The sequence below is a fragment of the Malus sylvestris genome, chromosome 16 (genome assembly GCF_916048215.2).
Source record: "Malus sylvestris chromosome 16, drMalSylv7.2, whole genome shotgun sequence".
Classification (NCBI taxonomy): Eukaryota; Viridiplantae; Streptophyta; class Magnoliopsida; order Rosales; family Rosaceae; genus Malus; species Malus sylvestris.
Window position 1 is genome coordinate 36312971 of NC_062275.1, and position 25281 is coordinate 36338251.

Here is a 25281-nt window from a genome sequence, read left to right on the forward strand (position 1 = left end):
CTCCCTGTGTTTCTCTTTTTGAATGACATGACAGCTTGAGAGAGAGAGAGAGAAAGAGAGAGAGAGAGAGAGGTGACAATTGCATGTTTCAATTTCACGCATAGAGAGGGGATTCGGGGGTTTGGGGTGTTAGTCTCACGTGCTCTTGAGAGAGTTTCTGAGAGACGGGATGCATGTTTCAATTTGACTTGCCGTATTACACACCGAATAAACTAATCCGGCTCCACCAATTTAATACCTTTCACCCTCACTAATTGATACCCTCCAAAACCTCAGTATAATTGGCTATCACAATGGTAGAGAGATGTGTTGCCCTTGCACTACGATGTGGATTCAAATCTCGTTGGTTACCTAATCTAGGATAAATTTCTATATTTAAAAAAACACGAAGGGGATTCGAACCCCTCCCATTTTACACTTACTCTACACATAGAGATGATGAAGATAGTGAAAATTTTGAACCTTATAGGAACTCTATGTGGTGCTACTAAGTTATTCATGTATCTTACCATGCAATGTATAAAGTGTAAAATATTGTACTAATTCATTATATATAAATGATTATGGTGTGTTTAAACTTTTTTCATTAATTACTACATATTTTCTACATTCACAATGTTTGCCATCTCACTATATAATCAACTTAAATCAGTTAAATCCATCATGCAATGCATTTCCTTCAATTTTTTGTGATAAACTAATAAATAATTGACTAAATAAATATCCTGCAAAGTTTCAATAAAAATTTCTAAATTTTTCTTACAATTTCCGTGGTTTTTATTCAATTTTTATCGATATCGATAATATCTCGATATTTTCATCGAAATTTCCGTATTTTTAAACTACCGATATTTTCTATATGATCGATATTTTAGATTTTGGTTTTAATGAATGTCCCCCAAACCTGGTAATAATAAAAAGTTCGAAATCGACACCACGACAAGGTGTCCGTCAAATAATACCTCAAAAGGTGTCACTCGATGGAAGGGCAGGAAAATGAATTGGGCGAGCGAATTGTGAAAAGCTAATGAAAAACATATAGTAAAAAGGTGGACGACGAGAAATGCATACCATCACTTTGAAAGCAGGCAAATTCGCCACTGGATTTGTACATTCATTAGTTACTGTCTAGTTCTTAGTAATTCCAATGGAGGCCTCAAATCCGGCCTCCCGTTCGGACTTCTACGCATATCAGCTGCAAGCAAGCCTCAGAAAGCGAGACTTACTTGCCGGAAAATCAATCCATGCCCAGGTCATCAAATCCGGCCTTCACCTCTGCAGTGTGTTTTTGATGAACAACCTCATGACCGTTTACCTCAAAACCGGCTCTGCTTCCGATGCCCACCGCGTGTTCGACGAAATGCCCCTAAGGAATACACTCTCATGGAACACTATTCTCTCCGCTTATGCAAAGCAGGGAAGGTTTGACGAAGCACTGAGCGTTTTCAACGCAATGCCACAACAGGACTCCGTTTCCTGGACCGCAATGATCGTGGGTTACAATCAGATGGGCCGTTACGGGAATGCCATTCAGATGTTTGTGCAGATGATTGCGGATGGAGTTCCCGTGACCCAGTTCACCCTTACTAACATTCTTTCCGCATGTGGTGCTGTTAAGGCTTTGGAGATTGGTAGAAAGGTTCATTCATTTGTTGTTAAACTTGCGGTTGGCGGTTATGTTTCTGTTGCCAACTGTCTTTTAAACATGTATGCAAAATCTGGTGATCCCAGGACCGCGAAGATTGTTTTCGATAGGATGAGGTTGAAAAACACATCGAGCTGGAATGCTATGATTTCTTTGCATATGCAATGCGGTTGTGCTGACCTTGCTCTTGCTCAGTTTAAGCAAATGAAGGAGCACGACATTGTTTCTTGGAATTCGTTGATTGCAGGATACAATCAGCATGGCCTTGACATGGAAGCACTGACTACCTTCTCATGTATGCTTCAGGATTCTGTTCTACAGCCCGACAAGTTCACCTTAGCAAGCATTCTGTCAGCTTGTGCTAACCTTGAGAAGTTGGAACTTGGGAAGCAAATCCATGCCCATATTGTAAGAGCTGAGCTGGGCACATACGATGCGGTGAAAAATGCTTTGATCACAATGTATGCTAAATCTGGTGGGTTGGCAATTGCTCAAAAGATTTTAGAGCAAAGCGCGACTTCCGATCTCAATGTTATAGCTTTTACCGCCCTATTGCATGGGTACATAAAGCTTGGGGATATAATGCCAGCCAGGCAGATATTTGACTCATTGAGAGACCGTGATGTGGTTGCATGGACAGCAATGATTGTTGGTTATGTACAGAATGGGTTGAATAATGATGCTTTGGAGCTCTTCATGTCAATGATAAAACAAGGCCCCAAGCCAAACAGCTACACCTTAGCAGCTATGTTAAGTGTCAGTTCGAGCTTGGCTTCTTTAGACTATGGAAAACAAATTCATGCAAGTGCCATGAGGTCGGGGGAAGTGCATTCAGTTTCTGTAAGCAATGCTCTAATTTCAATGTATTCCAAAGCTGGAAGCATCGGTGGTGCAAAGAAAGTATTCAATTTGATTTACTTGAATAGAGATACGGTTTCTTGGACTTCCATGATCATAGCCCTGGCTCAACATGGTCACGGGGAAGATGCCATTGAACTGTTTGAGAAGATGCTGTCACATGGTATTAAGCCTGACCATATAACTTATGTCGGCGTGCTCTCTGCCTGTATACATGTGGGATTGGTAGAACAGGGCAGAAGCTACTATAATTTAATGAGGAACGTCCACAAAATCGAACCCACCCATAGCCATTATGCATGCATGATTGATCTGCTTGGGCGCGCTGGATTGCTTCAAGAAGCATTCAATTTTATACAAAGTTTGCCAGTTGAACCAGATGTTATAGCTTGGGGTTCACTTTTATCTTGTTGTAAGGTTCATAAAAATGTAGATCTAGCAAAGGTTGCAGCTGAAAGATTGCTGCTTATTGATCCAGACAACAGTGGGGCCTACTCAGCCCTTGCTAATCTGTATTCAGCTTGTGGAAGATGGGAAGAAGCTGCACAAGTTAGAAGGTCCATGAAGAATAAGGGAGTGAAGAAAGAACAAGGATTTAGTTGGATTCAGATTCAAAACAAAGTTCATGTGTTTGGGGTTGATGATGGAGTTCACACGCAGAAAGAGGCAATCTACAAGATGATGGAAAAGATATGGAAAGAGATTAAAAATATGGGTTTTGTTCCTGACACTGACTCAGTATTGCATGATGTTGGTGAAGAAGTGAAGGAGAAGATGCTTAAACATCACAGTGAGAAACTTGCCATTGCATTTGGGCTAATAAATACTCCAGAGAACACGACGTTGAGGATCATGAAGAACCTTAGAGTTTGTAATGATTGTCATTCTGCCATCAAATTTATTTCCAAGCTTGTGGGCAGAGAAATCATTTTGAGAGACGCTACTCGTTTTCACCATTTTAAGAGCGGGCAGTGTTCTTGTCGGGACTATTGGTAGACACGACAGTGAGGACTTAATGATAGTTTGATGCTCAAGTGGACAGAAAATGATTCTAGTATTTCTCATAGAAAGATGGTTAACTATTTGGCAAAGAGATTGGTAGCTCCATACTGCTATTAGTGCCACTTGGACTGAGTTTAACCTTTTAAACACTGTTCATTCAGGTATAATCTGCTGATAAGATTCTTGAACTCTTAAACTTGGGAATAGCTGTCGGAAAACTGAAAGCACATAGGCTAATGGAACATCTTCTCGGTAAGTTGAATTCATTTGTGTGCTGCAGATGGAAAGTAGGCTGTACTTAGAAACCACAATCCTTAAGAGTTCATTTCTATAAACCTTCTATTAGAGATTCTACTATACCTTAAATACCAAGGGCCGTATAGCTTTTCTAGATTTAGGTGCATGTTCAACAGCTTCCATGAATATCTTTCAGTGGTCAGGTGTTTGGTTATACTTGCCATTGATTCGTTTTCCCATTAACCAGATCACATGCAGTGCTGGAAATAAAAGTAAAAAGAAAAGAAAGGAACAAGTACCAGAATCAAGAAATGCTAATGCAAGGCAAACTTGCACTTCTGGATCTTGCTAGCAGTGAACGAGCATTGGAAACAAACAGTGGAGGCCAAAAATTATGGGATGGAGCAAATATTAACCATGCACTTCTTGCCTTAGCAAACTGGATAAATGCACTGGGCGAACAGCAAAAGAATGGTCTTGCTTATGTTCCTCACCGTATTAGGTATGTGATTGTAATTGTTATCCTGAAGTCCTCCCTGGTGCTGTGCCTTCCTGCTACTGTACTTAATGTGATTAGTTTTGCAGCAAATTGACATGAATACTCGAAGATGGTTTGAGTTGCAATTTTCAAACGATCATGGTTGCTATCCCCTGTGGACAGTTAGCATCATCACGCTGTGAATACTTTGAAGCATGCTGATAGGGCAAAGGAAATAAAGACGTACATCCAGGTAAGTGCCAAATATGCATCTCGGCCTATTCAATTGGTTCATCACACTGTTACTCATTTGACGATCACTGTTCAATTTGTTAATCTGTTATGATCTCATTTGCAGTTAGCTATTAAGAAGTTTTAAAATTGACATTGTGGTTATCTTTCCACTTATGTTGCATAGGAGCATTGTGGTTGGAACTCGACATTGTAAGCTTTTAGTTTGGGGGTTCCGATGGTGGCGTTGCCGCAATGGACTGATCAATGCACAAACGCCAAGTACGTTATGGATATGGAGAAAATTGGGATTAAGACTGGCTAATGAGAAAGGACAAGGGCTATTCACCACTTGCATTAGAGCTGCAATTTTAACATCCATTTAGCAAGGTGAATAAAACGGGTGGGTGAAGCAGCGATGTTGATTGTTTTTCATGGCCAGAGTTCGAATCCTTCTCCATATGCATGCGATGCGACATCTCTTTAGTTACCTTTCATAGGTACTAAAGATAACTTTAATGAGACCTCACTAAAGAAAATAATCCAGAGTTCTTGTATTGGAAAACCCTGAACCTTAAATACAAAATTGTTTTGATATTTGATTCTGACTCTGGCTATAATAGAATCCAGCACTCAGTCGTACAAATTTTATTAAAATCCCGTTGCAAAACTTCTGGATAATACTTGTGTTCTCGGAAATCAGCTCATTCTCCCACTATAAGAATGTATCATCACCGTAAAAATTTCATAATCAGAACCATTTAATTTCTTAATTTTAATTTGAAGATTATTCCTACAAAAACTCATTCGAACTGGAGTTCATTTAGTCATGTAAATGTATCAAATACATAGATGGGTCAACATGAATATGTAACTTGGTACCTACATTGTTGATTTATTTGATACATTTGGATGTAAACAAACTCCGATCCAAATTATTTTTTGTAGGGATGATCTACAAATGAATCTTAAGAAATTGAATTGTTTCGATTAGGAAGTTTTTTCAATGAAGATATTTTATTTGCACGTGGGGAATGAGTTCATTCCCAAAGGAAAAATGCAAGTATTATTCTTAGATTTTTGTGTGCAAATTCTAACCATTAAATTTTTAACTCCTCAATGATACGTATCTGTTGGTCCTAAAAACTACCGAGCCTACGTGGCGCGCAGGCCGAGTAATCTATAAGCTAACTACGTCCTTCAGTGAATGCGGGGCGTGCCAACTCGTCAGCCGAGCTCGGCCGAGGAGTAAATTTGTTGATGTTGCGTTGGGTGCGCGGCTGACTTCTGCATCTTGCGATTGCGACCAAGGAAGGAACACGTCTCGACCTCTTGGGTTCTCGAACCTGAAGACAACGCTATTATTCTTACGAAGTTCACAAATCGTCGTCGTCGGATTCGGTCATAGTGATGTTATTCGTCAGAGTAAACTCACGCCGAATCGACACCAAAGTGTAAGGGCACAAATACTCAAAGCGAATATAAGTCTTAATAGTGAACGTGGTTCGACCGTCTGAAAGCCGAACTCTAAATCCCACTTGAGAGTATCCAATCATAAAATAACTCAGCGTGCAATGCGCCGAGCTCAGTAAACTGTAACATCCCACTTCGCCGAGAAGGCTAATGAGATGACCTCAATCAATAAGGATTCGGAAATCCTTCTCGACTGAGACTTGGATAGGTAACCAACCGTCCTCGCCGCAGTGCTATTGATGCCAACGGAAGATGCTGCGAGATCGGCTGATTCTATGGCGACAAAGCTATTTATGCCGACTTAAGATATCACTGGTTGCTTTCACAGTGCTGTTGATGCCAACGGAAGATGTGTCAGCGAAAAGAGAAAATAAAAATCTCAAAGTTGTTGAGAGAATTTGCGCAGGGCAGTTATGTGTTGAATTGGAGGGGGCTTTTTCCTTTACCATTGCGTATGTATTTATAGCCGAGTTTCCTTGACCGCCAATCCAAAAGAGTCCTTTTCCGAATATACTCCAAAACAATACCAAAACAACTGATATTATCTTCTAATATATTTCGGCAGAAATCTTCTTAGTCTCTTTATGCCCGTAGTCTTCTATCAGATGAGCAACATGTGTCCCTTTGAAACCCTTTCACACGGCAAGCATATCATCAATTCTTATGACTTTGCTTTTAATCTGACAATACCATCACCATGCTTTAAAAAAGCCCATGTTTTCCTTCCAAAAAACCCATGCCGCCAGACTGTCACCTAGTCTAACTAGAACTCTATTTCCACCACATTGATCCAGGTGTATCCATGCACGCAAAATAAGATGGAATATAATCCCAAAAAACACATTTACGTGCCCAAAACCAAAAGGTATATACCATTTGTGCTTTTCATGATAATCATCTCATCCTGCATACATATTTATCTGTTGTCGTGCTTTATGCATATCCCCGTATTCCATCATTATTCAAATCAATTGGGATTTAGACAAATATCAGGTTTAAATAATTCAATATATTACTAAGAGATAATATCATGATTAAAATCACAATATTATTTCTTAATAATAATAATTGAAAATTATCTCAACCATTTCATCATCCCACGGTTTAAAAATGGTACTCATCTAATGGCCTTGACTACACGGGCCGATAGTGTAAATTTGAATCCAAATAGTATCATGGAAGAAAAATTAATTTTTCTCATTGATTTTAAAATTTAGTTCCTAAAGAAAATAAAAGGCAACCTCCTACTTGTTCCTTTCTCTTTCTCACGCACCTATCCTCTCTTGGCAAGAGCCATCTCTCTCCTTTCAAAAAACCCTAGCATGTTACCTACATAGCCGCCAGCCTCTGGCTATGGCTGGGGGCCGGTGGCAGCTTCTTCCTTCTCGTCCTATCCCTTCTTATCTCCCCCTTCTCCCCCATCCCAGCTTTCTCTCCCCTCCCCTCCCTTCCCATCCACAGCTCAGCCCTCTAACCACAAGCCTACCCCCTTTTTCGGCCTTCACGTACCTCCTCTCCCCTATCCGCATTTCTCTCCCACCATTTGTGAGCAGTTTTTCATGGAATTCAGTTTTATACCCAGATTCGGCCATGCCCTCTCAAGGTTGTTCTTTGATTTGGCTCTTGATTTCGTGGTTTAGGGTTGGATTTGTGGTTGTAGGTGGGTTGGATCCACCGTCGTCAGCTCTTTTTCCATGGTGGTGACACTTTCTTTGACTCGGTTGCTTTGCTTTGTTTGGGCGTTCGGTACCTGGTGGTTCCGCTGCCTTATGCGACTTGATCTTGTGGTGTTTGATTTTTGGATGCCTGAATCCCACTCGACCGGTGAATATGCAGGTGGCCTTAGCAAGGAGAGATTTTTCAGTGTGACTGGTACACGAGATGGTACACCATGTGTCGTTATACAAATGGTGAGATATGTGTGATAAAAAGTTAATAACTTAAAAAATAAAATTTCTCACCACTCTTATTAAAACACGTGGTGTATTACTTGTATTCTTGTCACAACTAAAAATTTCTCCTTGGCAAGAATGTCATTGTCCCCCACTGCGATGAGTTGACCAATGGTTCCCTTCTCAGAGTGGTGTAGTTGTGTTTCACTCGCAAGTGTCGTGGTCGTGTTATGATGGTTAGATTGGTCTTCGCCTTTAAGCGATGAGTTTTGTAGTCTCATTTGTCAACAATGATTTGATGTGGTCTTGCTCTAGTGTGATGATTTTATGTGGTCTCGTTATCAACGATGACCAATGTGGTTGCCAGTTTAACTTTTGTTTTATATATCGTTTATTGTAACAGATCAGTACTAGTGGCAATTGTGCGCTTGGCGATTGTGCGTTTGTGCTTGTGGTAACCTTCTAAGGGCTTACTCTTATTTATCTAATTGTGCAAACTCACTCTACATCAATTGATTGTTCATTAAACCTATGTACCCAATAACACTCTTGTATTTTATGATAATTAATGAAATATCACTCTATCATTTTTTTTGTAAACAAAAAAAAGCCGAAAAGACACGAAAAAAAAATATGAATTTTCTTAATATGTACAGCTGGGCTTGTCTTGGACACATTAGGACATTATGCACACACCCAATGAGAAACGTCTTCAACATTCTTTCGTTAGCGTGTAGAAGAAGAAAAAAACATCCCCTATAATAAACTCCTCAGATGATGACACTCGTCATATTTCATAGAATTAGTTAGGCTCATGATTATAGAGGATAGCTTGGGTGATGCTATTCACATTTTCTTTTTTTTTTATACATTTTGTTAATTTTTGTTATTTGATTCTTTTTAATTTATTTGATTTAACAATCGAAAATTGAAAAGAGTGTGTAGAAAATACAAATCATTTGTGGATAGCACCACCTTTTTCTTTTTTTGCGTACATCGACAGTTTATACCAATAAAAAAAGCGTTCCACTAAGCCACACAATAAGTAGCACCACCTTTGTTTGTACGGATAACTTTTCTGTTAGTGAAATAAAAGCTTCTTTTTTACCATAAAAAATAAAATAAAATAAAAGCCTTCTTGTGTATTATTTCTTCAACTAATTATGTTATCTTAACAATCTTTTCACTTTTTACCTTTCACCGAAAGTAGGATGGAGACACCATACCAAACAGGCAAACAATATCCATTTAATTACTAAATTTTGGCTTCTTGGAAACCCACTTAACTGACTTAGATCATCTCCAACCCTTGGGCTAAAAGCCAAATTTTTTAGCCCGGAAAATTTAGCTTTTAGCTCAGAAACATCTTTTTTGCTCCAACCCTTCTACCCTAAAATTTTAGCCCGGAATTATTAAAGAATGAAATTAGCCTAAATTTTTTTCTTAAATCAATTTTTTTTAAATAAATATGTAGATTATTGTAAATTAATTTTATGAACATTTTAATCTAAAAAAATTTAAATTCCAATAAACATTTCGCATTTAGCCCGGGGGGAAAGCTGGGGGTATTTGGCCCAGAAATAGCATTTGGCATTTAGCCTAAAATTTTAGCATGGGTTGGAGAGTGTTTGGGGGGGGTAATTTGGGGGGTAATTTGGCTTTTAGCCCAGGGTTGGAGATGGTCTTAAGTTCAATACAATGCAAAATTCACTGTCTTTGTCCAGAACGTATTAAAAGGGGAGATTACAGTAGTGGTCCCTCAGTATCGATTACTATTTCATTTTTGTCCATTTACAATCGTAGTTGTCATTATGGGCCCTATATCTTGAATCATTTCGATCGTAGTCATTTTTTCCGATCTATTCATACTTGTTATTGTTTTTTTGGGGGTGATTTTGATCCTTACATATTTGGAGTTATTTTTATTCATATGCTTCTACCAACCAGTTTTTAAAATGGCCAAAAACGTTTTAGGTGAAAGTTTTTTAGATTTTAAAAGCACTTGAAATGCATTTAAAAAGAAGCATCAATTATGTATTTCTTGCATGAAACACTTTAAGTGTTTTTTCAAAATTAACTTACATTTGGTTAAATAATGGTTCTAAAAGCACTTTAAGTGATTTCAATAATTTGGTTTTGAACTCTTATCTAAAAGCCTCTAAAGAACATGACATTCTAATTTTTTTTTTTTCTTTTTCAGAATCCTCTTAACAATGACTACACACCTTGCACATTTACTGAATCAATGGCATCCATTTTTAATAGATGATAGTATATGAGTGCACTTTCTTGACCAACTATTATAATCTATATTTGCTAACATTTGCTCTCTATGATAGCAAACTAATAATCCTTCTCATGCAACTCTAATATCACGAGGGGGTAGTATACCGGTGATCCCAAGAAATACATTCGTGAGAGTTTGAGCTCGAGTTAGAGATTTCAAATCTTTTCTTGCTTTTCACTAAACCAATTCTTTAGATCAAACCCAAAGGTATTATTCCCCCTCCAAACCCAGTCCAACTCATGCTAAATGTGTGGGCTAAAAGCTAAACGCCAAACAAAATCTAAATTCCCTCCAAAATTTAGCCCAGAAAATGGTGTGGGCACCACCAGCGGGACACCACCCACATGGGCATGTCTCCCAGGATTTATTGAATCCAACTACTGAGATCGAATATAATTAAATTTAACGGTAAAAAAAAGATCTAACGGCCCAAATTTAAATCAAAAGGCTAAAATAATTAAAAAAATTATTTAACTCAAAATTCATCCAAATTTAGTGATTTTTCAATATTTATTGGAATTTAAATATTTTTAGGTTAAAAAGTTCATAAAATTAAATTATGATAGTGTACATATTTTTATTAAAAAAATTACTTTAAAAGAAAAATTAGCCTAAATTTATTTTTTAATAATTTCGGGCTAAAACATTTAGTCCAAAAGGGTTGAAGCAGAAAAGTTGTTTCTGAGCTAAAACCTACATTTTATGAGCTAAAAATTTTAGGCTTTAGCCCAAGAGTTGGAGATGATCTTAAAGTTGACATTCTGCCTCTTTGGGTCATTTTAATATATATATATATATATATATATATATATATATACATATATATATATATATATATATATAAAATTTAAATTTAAATAATTAAACAAGGAGTATTAAAACCCTCCTTTCCCAATCATAATAACACGATAAGTTTTTTATTGTGCCCAAAACATATGTGATATATTACTTGTGATCACATATTTAGAGGAAATTTCTTAAGGAGTTGTTTGATTTTTTATTTTTTTTTTTGAGAAAAAAGAGGACAACAGGTTTGTGATCACATATTTAGAGGAAATTTCAGTTTGCGCCCTTCTTATTGAGCCACTTGATGTAATTATAAGGAATTGTTTGATTGATTGGACTAAGATTGGAGCTAGGGGTGGACACTTAGAATCGAAAACCGAAATCGAAACACGAACCAAATTGGATTGCACCCAACGATTTGATTTTGCGGTTTTGAAACAGTTTTGGCTTTGAAACCGAACCGTAATGTAGGGAAACAGTTTGGTTTTGATTTTGGCTTTTGAAAACCGCACCAAAATTGAATCGCAACACAAATACTAATAAACATTTAATTAGATGTTCATATTAGATGTCATGTTTAATTGGTTGTTTATTACAGTTCCATGCATTTAGTATCTACTCAACCACACTAGAATTAGTAGAATATCATAATTCATCATTTTCTGTAGGTTTGCTTGTTGCCTATTTGTAGGGCTGGAATACCAAACCATCCCGAAATACAGAAAATATTTTGAAAATCCCGAAAATTGGGAGTATCAAAATTTTGGTTTGGGATTGGTCTTCAAATTCCCGTCCTGAAAATTTTCTGTTCGTAATTCGGGATCCCATTTTTGGTTTGGGATCTCATACCAAACCACCCATACATATTTGTTTGCTGCATATATTGTTGCTGTAGGTTTGTTTGCTGCATATATTGTCCTAATTTTAGATGGAAATAGATTATCAAAACATCCTCACACAATTGTGTTCATTAATTAATGGATTGTGTAAAAAATGAGACCGTTTTATGCGTAGCTAGATGTATAATTTTAAATGTACAATTTTTTTTCTTAAAAATAAAACCAAAACCGTTTGAAATCGCATCGAATCAAACCAAACGGTTTAGTTTCATTTCGATTTTGACTTCAAAATCATACTGAACCAAACCGCAAAAAAATTTAGACCAAACCGCCCACCCATAATTAGGGCTGTTTAACACCAGTCTCCCCTCAAGTCTCATCTCATTTACCAGCGTTAATTGCTCTGACCAGTAACCAGCCGGTCCCATTTATTACAATCCGTTACATTACAAAGATACGCGGAGAGCAACGAATCATTTCCCGTCTCATCTGACAGAGATTTTGTCATTTTCTCTCTCCTGCCCTCTCGACTGCCGAAACGAGCCTTCGAGTCGTTCGTCCCACGTCTTCTCGCTCTTCGATTCGTGCTTCGATTTCCGAAGAAAATGTCGTTTCCTGAAATGTAGAGGAATTTTGAAGGAATCCGGAGCAAATGCGATTCCAAAAGCTTAATGAATTTTTTAATTTTTTGAATTGTGGAAAACACACTCAGAAATTCAGCTGCGTTGACCTGCTCCAACTGTTAGGGTTTAGGGTTTTGGTGGTGGTGGTGGCGGAAGATGAACCGATGTTGATCGAACATGCCTACCATTACAGCTCCGGGGACGAAGAAAACTACAACACTCACGGTTAGTATTTGCTGCTGTGTAGATTTCATAGCATCACAGAAATTGCATTGCCTTGTTTCAGCCTTCAGGTAACTGATTGCGAGCTCGCATTGCTGCAGGTTGCTGTGAAATGCAGGCCGTTTAGGCTGCGAGAGCGCGGTCGCGACATTGTTCGCGTAGTTGACAATAAGGTTTGGGCTGGCGTTATAACTTTTGGATACTTTGATATGACTTTTATGTGAATTTGTGGAATCTGAATGATATTATTCGGAATTTGAAATTTTACTTGTAGGAGGTGCTTGTGTTAGATCCTGATCTGTCAAAGGACTACCTTGAACGAAAACAGAACCGGACAAAGGAAAAAAAGTATTCTTTTGATCATGTGTTCGATCCGGTTTCTTCTAATTTGGTACATCGAATACCGAATCTTACGCTTTTTTATTCCTCATGATTTGTTATGATGTATATATCTGCTTGAAACACTTGATTCGGTATAGTTTCTTATATTTTTTTGGTTGCTTGTATTTAAAGTATTTGTCTTGACAATGTTTGAATATATCCAGGATGTCTACACAAAATGCATATCTTCCGTGATATCTGGGGTTGTTCACGGCCTCAATGCAACTGTGTTTGCATATGGTTCTACCGGGAGGTACTAAACCGATCTATTCTTTTTTTTTTGTTTTTTTCACCTCTTAAGGTCTCAAGGTTTTGCATGACTTTACCAAGTGAGGCAATTTTCATTTATGCAACTCAGTCGTTCGCCCTCACTAAACCGTAGTCCTTGGAGTATGTATTTCAGTTCTGAGCTCAATGTATAGATGTGCAAATTAAAAAGAACTGTATAAGTAAAGTCGTCATGCTTACAGGTGTATGATCTCACCATTCATAATTTGCATTGTCCATTACTTAATATTCTCCAGAATGTCTTGAACTTTGTCACTTTACTTTTTCAGTGGTAAAACTTATACGATGGTTGGGACACAAGATGATCCAGGACTTATGGTTCTTAGTCTGCATACAATTTTTGATCTAATAAAGAAGGACAAGAACTCTGTTGAATTTGAAGTTTCCTGTTCATATCTTGAAGTCTACAATGAGGTGGGGCATGCAATTTATTAAGAAATTAAATTCATTAACAGTGCCTGTGTTCTTTTTGAAAAAATTGTTTCATATTTTATTTCCACAATATTTAGGTCATCTATGATTTGCTTGAAAAGTCATCTGGCCATTTGGAACTCAGAGAGGACCCAGAGCAAGGAGTAATTGTTGCTGGGCTGAGGTGTATCAAGGTTGACACTTAGCCATCTGTTTACATCTGGTTTGACTATCTGTGAATAATTATCAATCTCTTTCCGTATTTTTATTTTTCCATTTTGTTAAAAGTAATTTGTTAGTTCTTTTGAGTCTCTTTTTAGCACTAATATGAAAGTGATTCTTGAATTGGACGAACCAATTATGTACTTTGAGAAGGGTTCTTACTCATCCTTTGTGACATGTCTTACTTATTCAGGTACAATCAGCAGATAAGATTCTTGAACTCTTAAACTTGGGGAATAGCCGACGGAAAACTGAAAGCACAGAGGCTAATGCAACATCTTCTCGGTAGGTTGAATTCATTTGTGTGCTGTGGACATACCATTATCGTTGTTGTCCATTTGAGTTTTAAACTTTTAATCATGCTTAGGCCAATAAGCTGTACATAGAAACCACTTTTTTCCAATTTCATTTGCCTAAACCTTCTATTACAGATTCTACCATACCTTAGATACCAATAACTGTGTAGCTTTATTAGGTTTAGGTGCCTGTTCAATAGGTTCTGTGAATTCTTCTGCCGTCAGGTGTCTTGGTTATACTTGCGTATGATTCGTTTCAAACAGCAACTCACAATTCAACTATTAAAATGTACTACATCAAATAGAAAAATTCTGTATGGAGTTTATTTTTAGAAGGTGAGAATATTTTGCAATTGAATGCAGATCACAGAAGTTACAATACTAGTAACAAGCGTTTAAAGTAATAGGTGCTATTGTTGTTTTCATAGTTCCACCAAAATCAGCAAAACCTCACCACATTTTGAAAGTAAAGTGTAACTGTGTAACCTTAAGATTCATACAAAGTTTTTCCTGTTTACCAGATCACATGCAGTGCTGGAAATAAAAGTAAAAAGGAAACAGAGAAACAAGTATCGTAATCAAGTAATGCGAGGAAAACTTGCACTTGTGGATCTTGCTGGTAGTGAACGAGCTTCGGAAACAAACAGTGGAGGCCAAAAGTTAAGGGATGGAGCAAATATTAACCGTTCACTTCTTGCTTTAGCAAGCTGCATAAATGCACTTGGGAAACAGCAAAAGAAGGGTCTTGCTTATGTTCCTTACCGTAATAGGTATATGATTATAATTTTTATCCTGAAGTCCTTCCTGCTGCTGTAGTTAGCTTCCTGCTACTGTAGTTAATGTTATTAGTTTTGCAGCAAATTGACACGAATACTCAAAGATGGTTTGAGTGGCAATTCTCAAACTATCATGGTTGCTACTGTATCCCCTTTGGACAGTCAATATCATCACACTGTGAATACCTTGAAATATGCTGATCGAGCAAAGGAGATAAAGACACACATCCAGGTGAGAGCCAAATATGCATGAAGGCATTCAATTTGGATCATCAAAACATGATTAAGTAGTCGTCCATTTCGACATTGAAGAAATTAATATTCAGTTTTCATTTTGAGATTGATTAATCTACTAATCTGTCATGATCTCAATTGTAGTACGCTATTAAGAAATTAAGAATTTTAAAATTCGGATTGTGGTTTAACTTCCCACTTATGTTTCATACTAGCATGTGGTTCTTTGATGAGTGATTTGTCTATGCTGCATATTGCCTTTGTTGAACTACCAATTTTGTCTTTCATATGGGTTTCTTCTATGCACGAATTTGTTGGATTTGCTGAAAATTTCTTATCTTGTACTCGTGTGTCACTGGCTAGACTTGTACTTTTATATATGCACTGAAATTCTAAGAACGATCATGTTTACTTCACAGAAAAACATTGACACTATTGATACCCATGTATCAGACTACCAACAAATGATTGACAGTCTTCAGGTAAGTGGTTTAATTGGTTTCATCTATAAGATTTTATTTACAACTTTTATTTTCTTGGAAGATGACCTATTTCGGACTGCAGATTGAGGTTTGTCAATTGAGAAAAGAACTAGCTGAAAAGGAATCACAGCTAGGTGTCAAACCTGTTGAAAAGGCTGCTGACGATGAACTTTCGTGGTTGAATATTTTGAGCCATGAAACCAGTGAAAATGTTCAGGAAAGGATAAACTTACAGAAGGCATCATTTGAGCTTGAGGAAACCAACCTTCGTAACCGGATTGAACTCCAACATCTTGACGATGCTATAGCAAAACAACAGGTTAGAAGGTCCTGCATACAATGCAGCTTTATCGAAAAGAGTTTGTACTCTGCACATTGTCTTGTACCCACAATTCATCTCAATTAAATTAGTTCAGATTTTTTGCTCCAAATAAAAGCCATCACATTCCCGAGAAACAACTTTGTTATGGACTATAATTTCTTTTCGTTCCCACTTTTCGTTCCCACTTTTCTTGTTTTGTAAAGAGGTTTTGTAGCTTCAACTAGATCTGGAGATGAAGTAATGTTAACTTTCTTGCATTTATTTACTTTATTGGGGAGCTGAATATGATAAATACAACAACAACAACAACAACAAAGCCTTTTCCCACTAAGTGGGGTCGGCTATATGAATCCTAGAACGCCATTGCGCTCGGTTTTGTGTCATGTCCTCCGTTAGATCCAAGTACTCTAAGTATTTTCTTAGAGTCTCTTCCAAAGTTTTCCTAGGTCTTCCTCTACCCCTTCGGCCCTGAACCTCTGTCCCGTAGTCACATCTTCGAACCGGAGCGTCATTCGGCCTTCTTTGCACATGTCCAAATCACCGGAGCCGATTTTCTCTCATCTTTCCTACAATTTCGGCTACTCCTACTTTACCTCGGATATCCTCATTCCCAATCTTATCCTTTCTCGTGTGCCCACACATCCCACGAAGCATCCTCATCTCCGCTACACCCCTTTTGTGTACGTGTTGATGCTTCACCGCCCAACATTCTGTGCCATACAACATCGCTGGCCTTATTGCCGTCCTATAAAATTTTCCCTTGAGCTTCAGTGGCCTACGACGGTCACACAACACGCCGGATGCATTCTTACACTTCATCCATCCAGCTCGTATTCTATGGTTGAGATCTCCATCTAATTCTCCGTTCTCTTGCAAGATAGATCCTAGGTAGCGAAAACGGTCGCTTTTTGTGATCTTCGCTAGATTGCTCCGGTCATTAGTGTGGATAAGTATATAAATGGATAGAGATAGGAAAGCAAACACAAGATGTACGTGGTTCACCCATATTGGCTACGTCCACGGAATAGAAGAGTTCTCATTAATTGTGAAGGGTTTACACAAGTATATAGGTTCAAGCTCTCCTTTAGTGAGTACAAGTGAATGATTTAGTACAAATGACATTAAGAAATATTGTGGGAGAATGATCTCGTAATCACGAAACTTCTAAGTATCGGAGTGTGGAGTCGTCTTGACTTGCCTTATCTGTCTCATAGGTAGATGTGGCATCTTCTCTGGAAGTACTCTTCCTCCATCCAAGGGTGGTATCTTTAACTGGTGGAGATGCACAAGGTAATGTATCAATTTCACTTGAAGCTTACTTGTAGTTTCAGGCTTGGTCAAGCGCGATACAAACCATGTAGTAGGAGTCCCCCAAGTCGCCGAGCTAGGGGGTCTGCTGAAAGAGGTGACAGACAAGGTAAGCAATCAGAGCTCCGACTGATTGTTCACCTTCTCCCCATCTTGCAGCAGCATGAAGGATAAAGAGAAGAAAAATGAGAAGAGATGATATGAGATACTTTTGCTTTTGAAGAAGTAACTTTCCACAGGCTTATTCTTGAACTGAGCTGGAGGGTTTTCTGGTTTCCTCCAGAGTATAAGGCCGACTGAAGAATTTGAGGGTCAAAACAAGTCCATCAAATCTAGAGTACGTTCCACCCTGCTGATATGGGATACTTTTGCTTTTGACAGAGTAATGGATGTATCGGCACGTGTGCTGTTACGCTTGTCTCCACATGCTTCCTTGTATCCTTCGCACTTGCCCTATCTGTTCCTCAAGCAGATGCGGAATCTTCCCTGGAAACATAAGATGTTGAAGATGAGTACTCGAGAGCAATGCCAGGTAAGTAATCAGGTAAGGGGTTCCAGGCAGTCAGTTCTTGGCTGGAAGCTTGATTCCAAGTGCTGACTGATTGCTCTCTTTCTCCTTGTCTTGCAGGTAAAAACAAGGCCAAAGGAAAAGACAGGGAAAAAGCATGATATGGGATACTCTTGCTTTTAACCCTGATGATATGAGATATTCTTGCTCTAGTATAGCTTGTTTGCAGAGGTATTATCGGGGGGAAAGAAAGCTGAATATTTCGAAAGGCTTCGTTGGGAGTGCCCTCTCAGATATGATGAAGGGTTGAGCATTTTTGCAGGTCTGCCTGTCCGTTGGGGATGGAGGTTGACATATATAGGAGTCTCCCTAACAAGTAGTAATGCTATTCCTTTACCCTGCTTGGTCATAGCACGGTAGTGGGAGCTGTCAGTTTCACATGTTTTAACTCTGTCAGAGCACTTTGAAAAAGTGGTCTGTGGTATCTGGCTCTCGAGATTCGGAGAACAATGCCTCTTCGATTTTTGAGAAAGCAATCATGCTGGGGGTCTGGCTCTCGAGATTCGGAGAGCAGTGTCTCTTCGATTTTTGAGGAAGTAATCATGTTGGGAGTCTGGCTCTCGAGATTCGGAGGGCGGTGCCTCTTCGATTTTGGAGCAAGCAATCTTGTTGGGAGTGTTGTCTCGAATGTGAGTAAAGGTTGGGCATTTTTGCTAGTCTACCTTGCCACGAAGCACAAATGTTGATACACAGGGACTTTCTAATTATCCAGCAATGGTACTGTTCCTTTACCCTCTCTTCGATTTTGAGAAAGTAGTCATGTTGGGAGTCTGGCTCTCGAGATTCGGAGGACGGTGCCTCTTCGATTTTGGAGCAAGCAATCTTGTTGGGAGTGTTTTCTCGAATGTGAGTAAAGGTTGGGCATGTTTGCTAGTCTACCTTGCCACGAAGCACAGAGGTTGACACACAGGGAGTTTCCAATTATCCAGCAGTGGTACTGTTCCTTTACCCTTGTGGGTAATAATATGGTAGCTAGACCTTCAAAATTTATGTGTCTAAACTTTGTTAGTGTTGTTTCTTTGCTATTCTTTTACCTTTCTTGGTCAGAGCGATGTAGTGGGAGCTGCAAGCTTCACGTGCTCAACTTTGGCAGAGAACTTTGGCAAAGTTATCTGTGGTACCCATGAGCTATTGTTGCGTGTGGGAAGTGGGTGATTGAACAGTAAGATTCATGTGCTTTCTACTTCACCAGAAGTCTTCGACAGAATGCCCATAATTTCTGCAAAGCTGAGTGTGCGTGTGACAGGTGCTGACAAGGCTAGAAAAGTAGGTGCCTCTTCGATTTCTGAGATCGGCCCTCGTGGTCTCTGAGCAGCCCAGCTTTTGAGAAAGCGAGCGCCTCTTCGATTGATTCGAAGAACGATGCCTCATCGATTTTTGAGAAAGCAGTCACGCTGGGGGTCTGGCTCTCGAAGATTCGGGGAGCAGTGTCTCTTCGATTTTTGAGAAATTAATCATGTTGGGAGTCTGGCTCTCGAGATTCGGAGGGCGGTGCCTCTTCGATTTTGGAGCAAGCAATCTTGTTGGGAGTGTTTTCTCGAATGTGAGTAAAGGTTGGGCATGTTTGCTAGTCTACCTTGCCACGAAGCACAGAGGTTGACACACAGGGACTTTCCAATTATCCAGCAATGGTACTGTTCCTTTACCCTCTCTTCGATTTTTAAGAAAGTAGTCATGTTGGGAGTTTGGCTCTCGAGATTCGGAGGACGGTGCCTCTTCGATTTTGGAGCAAGCAATCTTGTTGGGAGTGTTTTCTCGAATGTGAGTAAAGGTTGGGCATGTTTGCTAGTCTACCTTGCCACGAAGCACAGAGGTTGACACACAGGGACTGTCCAATTATCCAGCAGTGGTACTGTTCCTTTACCCTTGTGGGTAATAATATGGTAGCTAGACCTTCAAAATTTATGGGTCTAAACTTTGTTAGTGCTGTTTCTTTGCTATTCTTTTACCCTTCTTGGTCAGAGCGATGTAGTGGGAGCTGCAAGCTTCACGTGCTCAACTTTGGCAGAGAACTTTGGCAAAGTTTTCTGTGGTACCCATGAGCTATTGTTGCGTGTGGGAAGTGGGTGATTGAACAGTAAGATTCATGTGTTTTCTACTTCCCCAGAAGTCTTCGACAGAATGCCCATAATTTCCGCAAAGCTGAGTGTGCGTGTGACAGGTGCTGACAAGGCTGGAAAAGTAGGTGCCTCTTCGATTTCTGAGATCGGCCCTCGTGGTCTCTGGGGAGCCCAGCTTTTGAGAAAGCGAGCGCCTCTTCAATTTCTGAGACCAGCCTTCGTGGTCTTTGAGCAGCCCAACTTTTGAGAAAGCAAACGCCTCTTAGATTTCTGAGATCAACCCTCGTGATCTCTAAGCAGCCCAGCTTTTGAGAAAGCAAACGCCTCTTCGATTTCTGAGCAGGCGCCTCTTCGATTTCTGAAGCTCCGTCGAGTGCAGATTTTTATAAGGGCTGGCATTAAGTTCCAAAGCACACTTGAATCTCCACCAGTAGAAGCTTCATTCTTGCACTTCTAAGATCTTGATTTGTCCGACCTCTTCTCTCTTCAACACCTTTGAAAATGTCTGGCCCCTCCGACCGTCGTTTTGACTTGAACCTTGTTGAAGAGGCAGCCCCGCCTTCTCCAGACAACATATGGCGCCCATCCTTCGTCTCCCCTACTGGTCCTCTTACCGTTGGGGATTCCGTGATGAAGAATGATATGACCGCTGCGGTGGTGGCCAGGAACCTTCTCACTCCCAAAGATAACAGACTACTTTCCAAACGGTCTGATGAGTTAGCTGTTAAGGATTCGCTGGCTCTCAGTGTTCAGTGTGCAGGTTCTGTGTCTAATATGGCCCAACGCCTATTTGCTCGAACCCGCCAAGTTGAATCATTGGCGGCTGAAGTGATGAGTCTCAAACAGGAGATTAGAGGGCTCAAGCATGAGAATAAACAGTTGCACCGGCTCGCACATGACTATGCTACAAACATGAAGAGGAAGCTTGACCAGATGAAGGAAACTGATGGTCAGGTTTTACTTAATCATCAGAGATTTGTAGGTTTGTTCCAAAGGCATTTATTGCCTTCGTCTTCTGGGGCTGTACCGCGTAATGAAGCTCCAAATGATCAACCTCTGATGCCTCCTCCTTCTAGGGTTCTGTCCAGTACTGAGGCTCCAAATGATCCCCCTCCGGTGCCTTCTCTTTCTGGGGCTCTACCGACTGCTGAGACTTCTCCTAAGCAACCTTTGTGAAGGCTCCCTCTTGTGTGTTTATTTTGACTCATGTATATGTACATATTTGTAGCTTATCGGGGATATCAATAAATAAGCTTTCCTTCATTTCAACGTATTGTGTTAAATACACCAAAGCCTTCTTCGCTAAGTTCTTTGAATTTTCTTTTGTTGAAGCTTGTATGTTGAAGCTTTCTGAGTGGAGCATGTAGGTTGGGGTAGTGTTCCCTTAATTTTTCGAGTGAGGAAAACTTCTCGGTTGGCGACTTGGAAAATCCAAGTCACTGAGTGGGATCGGCTATATGAATCTTAGAACGCCATTGTGCTCGATCCTGTGTCATGTCCTTCGTTAGATCCAAGTACTCTAAGTCTTTTCTTAGAGTCTCTTCCAAAGTTTTCCTAGGTCTTCCTCTACCCCTTCGGCCCTGAACCTCTGTCCCATCGTCGCATCTTCTAATCGGAGCGTCAGTAGGCCTTCTTTGCACATGTCCAAACCACCGTAACCGATTTTCTCTCATATTTCCTTCAATTTCGGCTACTCCTACTTTACCCCGGATATCCTCATTCCTAATCTTATCCTTTCTTGTATGCCCACACATCCAACGAAGCATCCTCATCTCCGCTACACCCATTTTGTGTACGTGTTGATGTTTCACCGCCCAACATTCTGTGCCATACAGCATCGCCGGCCTTATTGCCGTCCTATAAAATTTTCCCTTGAGCTTCAGTGGCATACGGCGGTCACATAACACGCCGGATGCACTCTTCCACTTCATCCATCCAGCTTGTATTCTATGGTTGAGATCTCCATCTAATTCTCCGTTCTTTTGCAAGATAGATCCTAGGTAACGAAAACGGTCGCTCTTTGGTATTTCTTGATCTCCGATCCTCACCCCTAACTCGTTTTGGCCTCCATTTGCACTGAACTTGCACTCCATATATTCTGTCTTTGATCGGCTTAGGCGAAGACCTTTAGATTCCAACACTTCTCTCCAAAGGTTAAGCTTTGCATTTACCCCTTCCTGAGTTTCATCTATCAACACTATATCGTCTGCGAAAAGCATACACCAAGGAATATCATCTTGAATATGTCTTGTTAACTCATCCATTACCAACGCAAAAAGGTAAGGACTTAAGGATGAGCCTTGATGTAATCCTACAGTTATGGGAAAGCTTTCGGTTTGTCCTTCATGAGTTCTTACGGCAGTCTTTGCTCCTTCATACATATCCTTTATAGCTTGGATATATGCTACTCGTACTCCTTTCTTCTCTAAAATCCTCCAAAGAATGTCTCTTGGGACCCTATCATACGCTTTTTCCAAATCTATAAAGACCATGTGTAAATCCTTTTTCCCATCTCTATATCTTTCCATCAATCTTCGTAAGAGATAGATTGCCTCCATGGTTGAGCGCCCTGGCATGAACCCGAATTGGTTGTCCGAAACCCGTGTCTCTTGCCTCAATCTATGCTCAATGACTCTCTCCCAGAGCTTCATTGTATGACTCATTAGCTTAATACCCCTATAGTTCATGCAATTTTGTATGTCGCCCTTATTCTTGTAGATAGGCACCAAAGTGCTCGTTCGCCACTCATTTGGCATCTTCTTCGTTTTCAAAATCCTATTGAAAAGGTCAGTGAGCCATGTTATACCTGTCTCTCCCAAAAATTTCCACACTTCGATTGGTATATCGTCTGGGCCTATTGCTTTTTTTCTGATAATAATATAAACTAATTCTTGAGTACCTTAACTGTGTTACAGGCTATTGGAAACGATGGTGAAATTTTAGAGGCCATGAGAACGAGGCGACAAGTTATTCTGGATAACATCCGGGACAATGATGAATCTGGTGTTAATTACCATATGGTAATATGTAATCAAACTCACAAAAAAAAAAAAAAAACAACTTTTATCAGCTTTTGATTTTATTGCCAAGTTGCCAACTCTACCTTTTGTAGGATATCGAAGCAAATGAGAAGCATCGATGCAATCTTCAAAATATGATTGAGGAGGCCATTAGTAACAATGGAAATAAAACGTACTTGCGTATTCTTAGTCAATACAGGCTCTTGGTGAGTTGATTAAACCCAGACTGAATATACATATACTGGACAAAATAAATTAGGAAATGACTGTTTTGAGTTGAATATGCATTTATTTAAAACTCTTGACCAAAAAAGAACTTGAGCAAGATCATTGGCATACATTTTATGTTCTCTCGAGAAAAATGCTTATCTAATGCCAATGACACAAGTTTTCTTAAGATATTCTTAGAGTTGCATTAGTATACTGCTAACTGCTATGAGTTGCATCAATATTACCATATTTAATATTTTCTACAGCTCAATTTCTTATTTTTGCATATTTGTGGTAAACTTTCTGTTTGGCGTAACAATTTTACTTCGATTAATATAGGGAATGGCAAATACTGAGCTTCAGTTTGAAATGGCAATGAGGGATCAAGTGATTAACAACCAACGGGAAGCACTGCGAAACATGTGGGACTTGCTTATGGGGTTAGGACTTGATGAGAGACAGATCATGGACTTTGCATCTAACAAGGGAATAACAATAGAAGAAGACTCTACAACGACACCCCTTCTGGGGCTTTCTGCTAGGGAGCAATCACCAGATTTGGATTCCGGAAAATATGCTTCTTTAGGTCCTTGTCATGGCATGGGGCATTTGTATTCTAGATCGTCTTCCACCTTTCAGCACTCTCAAGAGTTAGGTCTGAGATCATTGCCCTGGGGGCATTTGGATTTGACTCAGTCTTTTTGCAGAGAGGAACACCACAGTTCGTATTACTTACTGTCACATGATCAGTCTCCTTCAGCCTGTATGAGTATGAGGACAAGTAGTGAGCACTGGGTTGGTGGAAGGTCAAGTCCGTGGTTTGGAACTATCGATAAACATCCTCAAGATTTGCGAAAATCATATCCAGTGACAGAGAACTCAAGCTTCAGCAGATGGTAAAATCTGTATACCAGTGTCTTCTTTCGGTGTTGATTTTACCAAGCAGAACAAAGTATTTGCAATGATTGTAGTGGTGGAGTGCTAGTTTTGAGCCTACATCTGTACATCGGTCCTCCTGATGTAACAAGTAGCAGCCAAGTAGATTTATATGTAGGCCACAGTGGTACAAGTCAAGGTACGCGTATAACCCATTCCACTGCTCAGATTTATCCCACATTCTGTACAAGGCCAATTTCTTTTGGTTCCAGATAACCCTGATGCACAGGCCTCCCATCTAATCTTCGGTAGTGTTGTTGTAATTAGTTTTTACCCCTTCTCTAAGAGCAACTCCAGCCTTGCTGGTTGCTCGGGAGTCAGGCGAGGAGAAAGGGCCCTCGGGCCGGTGGGAGCAAATCCAGCGGGGAAGGGCCCGAGTGAGGGTGGGAGGTCGAGCGAAGGGGGGGTGGGGAGTCGACGGGCCTGTGGCCCGAGGGTTTTGTATTTTTTTATTTTTTTTGTGTCAGAGAGAGAGAGAGATAGCTTTTGTAATTTTTTATTATTTAAACAAACATAAAAAACTATTATTTTTATTGCTTATTGCCAGGGGGAGGGTTCCAAGGGTGGAGATGTAAATGGCAATTACTGTTCATTAATGGTAATTACTATTCATTTAAGGCAGTTACTGTTCAATAGGGTGGATTGAATAGTGGATTGCCAGGGGGGAGGGCTCCATGGGTGGAGTTGCTCTAACCTTATCGTTGTTTGTTCGCTATCTTGTTCCCCGCATGTAAGCATGTTGTAGTGTTAGGGTCTCTGTGAGGTTAACTTGGCAGGTAGTTTTACTGACTGTATGCAAAGACGGGAGTTTTTGGATAGGAGGAAGAAGAGAAATGAAAGGGGTTGGTTAAAAGAGGTATGTCTAGTCTTCTGAAACTCCGCCTCGCGGAATGTAGTGCTAGACTGCTATTGCTGTGTACATATGTTATCAAACTTATTACAACTTTCCTGTGTGTTAATTGCTTCATTTCTTTGAAGTTGTAAGTACTCGTCTCTTTCGCTTCTAGCACCAACCTACAACGTAGAGAACTAAAAGAACAAAGCAACAAATTCTTAAACAAAGGCAAGGCAAAAAAGTAGTTTATAACTCAAATTTCAATATGATAATTCAAATAAATTCTACACGTGCTCTTTTGTTATTCGTTGTAGAAAATTTTGAGTTTATAGTAACGATACAAAATTAACAATATAACA

At 39.6% G+C, this 25281-nt stretch overlaps 2 protein-coding genes and 1 long non-coding RNA gene across 6 annotated transcripts; all 3 read left to right on the forward strand.

Annotated features, from left to right (window-relative positions):
* Positions 1 to 934: 934 nt before the first annotated feature.
* On the forward strand, positions 935 to 5056 carry LOC126607201 (pentatricopeptide repeat-containing protein At2g22070-like). 2 transcript variants are annotated; one of them, XM_050274703.1, is made up of 4 exons: positions 935 to 3757; positions 3990 to 4244; positions 4328 to 4473; positions 4639 to 5056. In XM_050274703.1, exon 1 carries the CDS (start codon positions 1148 to 1150, stop codon positions 3497 to 3499), a length of 2352 nt encoding a protein of 783 aa, XP_050130660.1. In that variant the 5' UTR covers positions 935 to 1147; the 3' UTR covers positions 3500 to 3757; positions 3990 to 4244; positions 4328 to 4473; positions 4639 to 5056. The 2 variants fall into 2 exon arrangements, with proteins under 2 accessions (XP_050130660.1, XP_050130659.1); XM_050274702.1 differs by having other exon boundaries at positions 935 to 4244.
* A 2018-nt stretch (positions 5057 to 7074) lies between these two features.
* Positions 7075 to 8260, forward strand: LOC126607221 (uncharacterized). Its single transcript, XR_007617530.1, has 2 exons — positions 7075 to 7469; positions 7585 to 8260. It is a non-coding gene; the product is annotated as an uncharacterized LOC126607221 (long non-coding RNA).
* A 3899-nt stretch (positions 8261 to 12159) lies between these two features.
* LOC126607202 (kinesin-like protein KIN-8B) lies at positions 12160 to 25071 on the forward strand. Of its 3 annotated transcripts, XM_050274705.1 has the most exons (15): positions 12160 to 12454; positions 12509 to 12576; positions 12675 to 12746; positions 12848 to 12964; positions 13119 to 13207; positions 13512 to 13656; positions 13752 to 13847; positions 14069 to 14160; positions 14693 to 14941; positions 15029 to 15179; positions 15601 to 15663; positions 15746 to 15982; positions 22837 to 22941; positions 23034 to 23147; positions 23491 to 25071. In XM_050274705.1, exons 2-15 carry the CDS (start codon positions 12529 to 12531, stop codon positions 24049 to 24051), a joined length of 2139 nt encoding a protein of 712 aa, XP_050130662.1. In that variant the 5' UTR covers positions 12160 to 12454; positions 12509 to 12528; the 3' UTR covers positions 24052 to 25071. The 3 variants fall into 3 exon arrangements, with proteins under 3 accessions (XP_050130662.1, XP_050130661.1, XP_050130663.1); XM_050274704.1 differs by having other exon boundaries at positions 12160 to 12576; XM_050274706.1 differs by lacking the exons at positions 12160 to 12454; positions 12509 to 12576; positions 12675 to 12746; positions 12848 to 12964; positions 13119 to 13207 and adding an exon at positions 13352 to 13424.
* Positions 25072 to 25281: the final 210 nt, after the last annotated feature.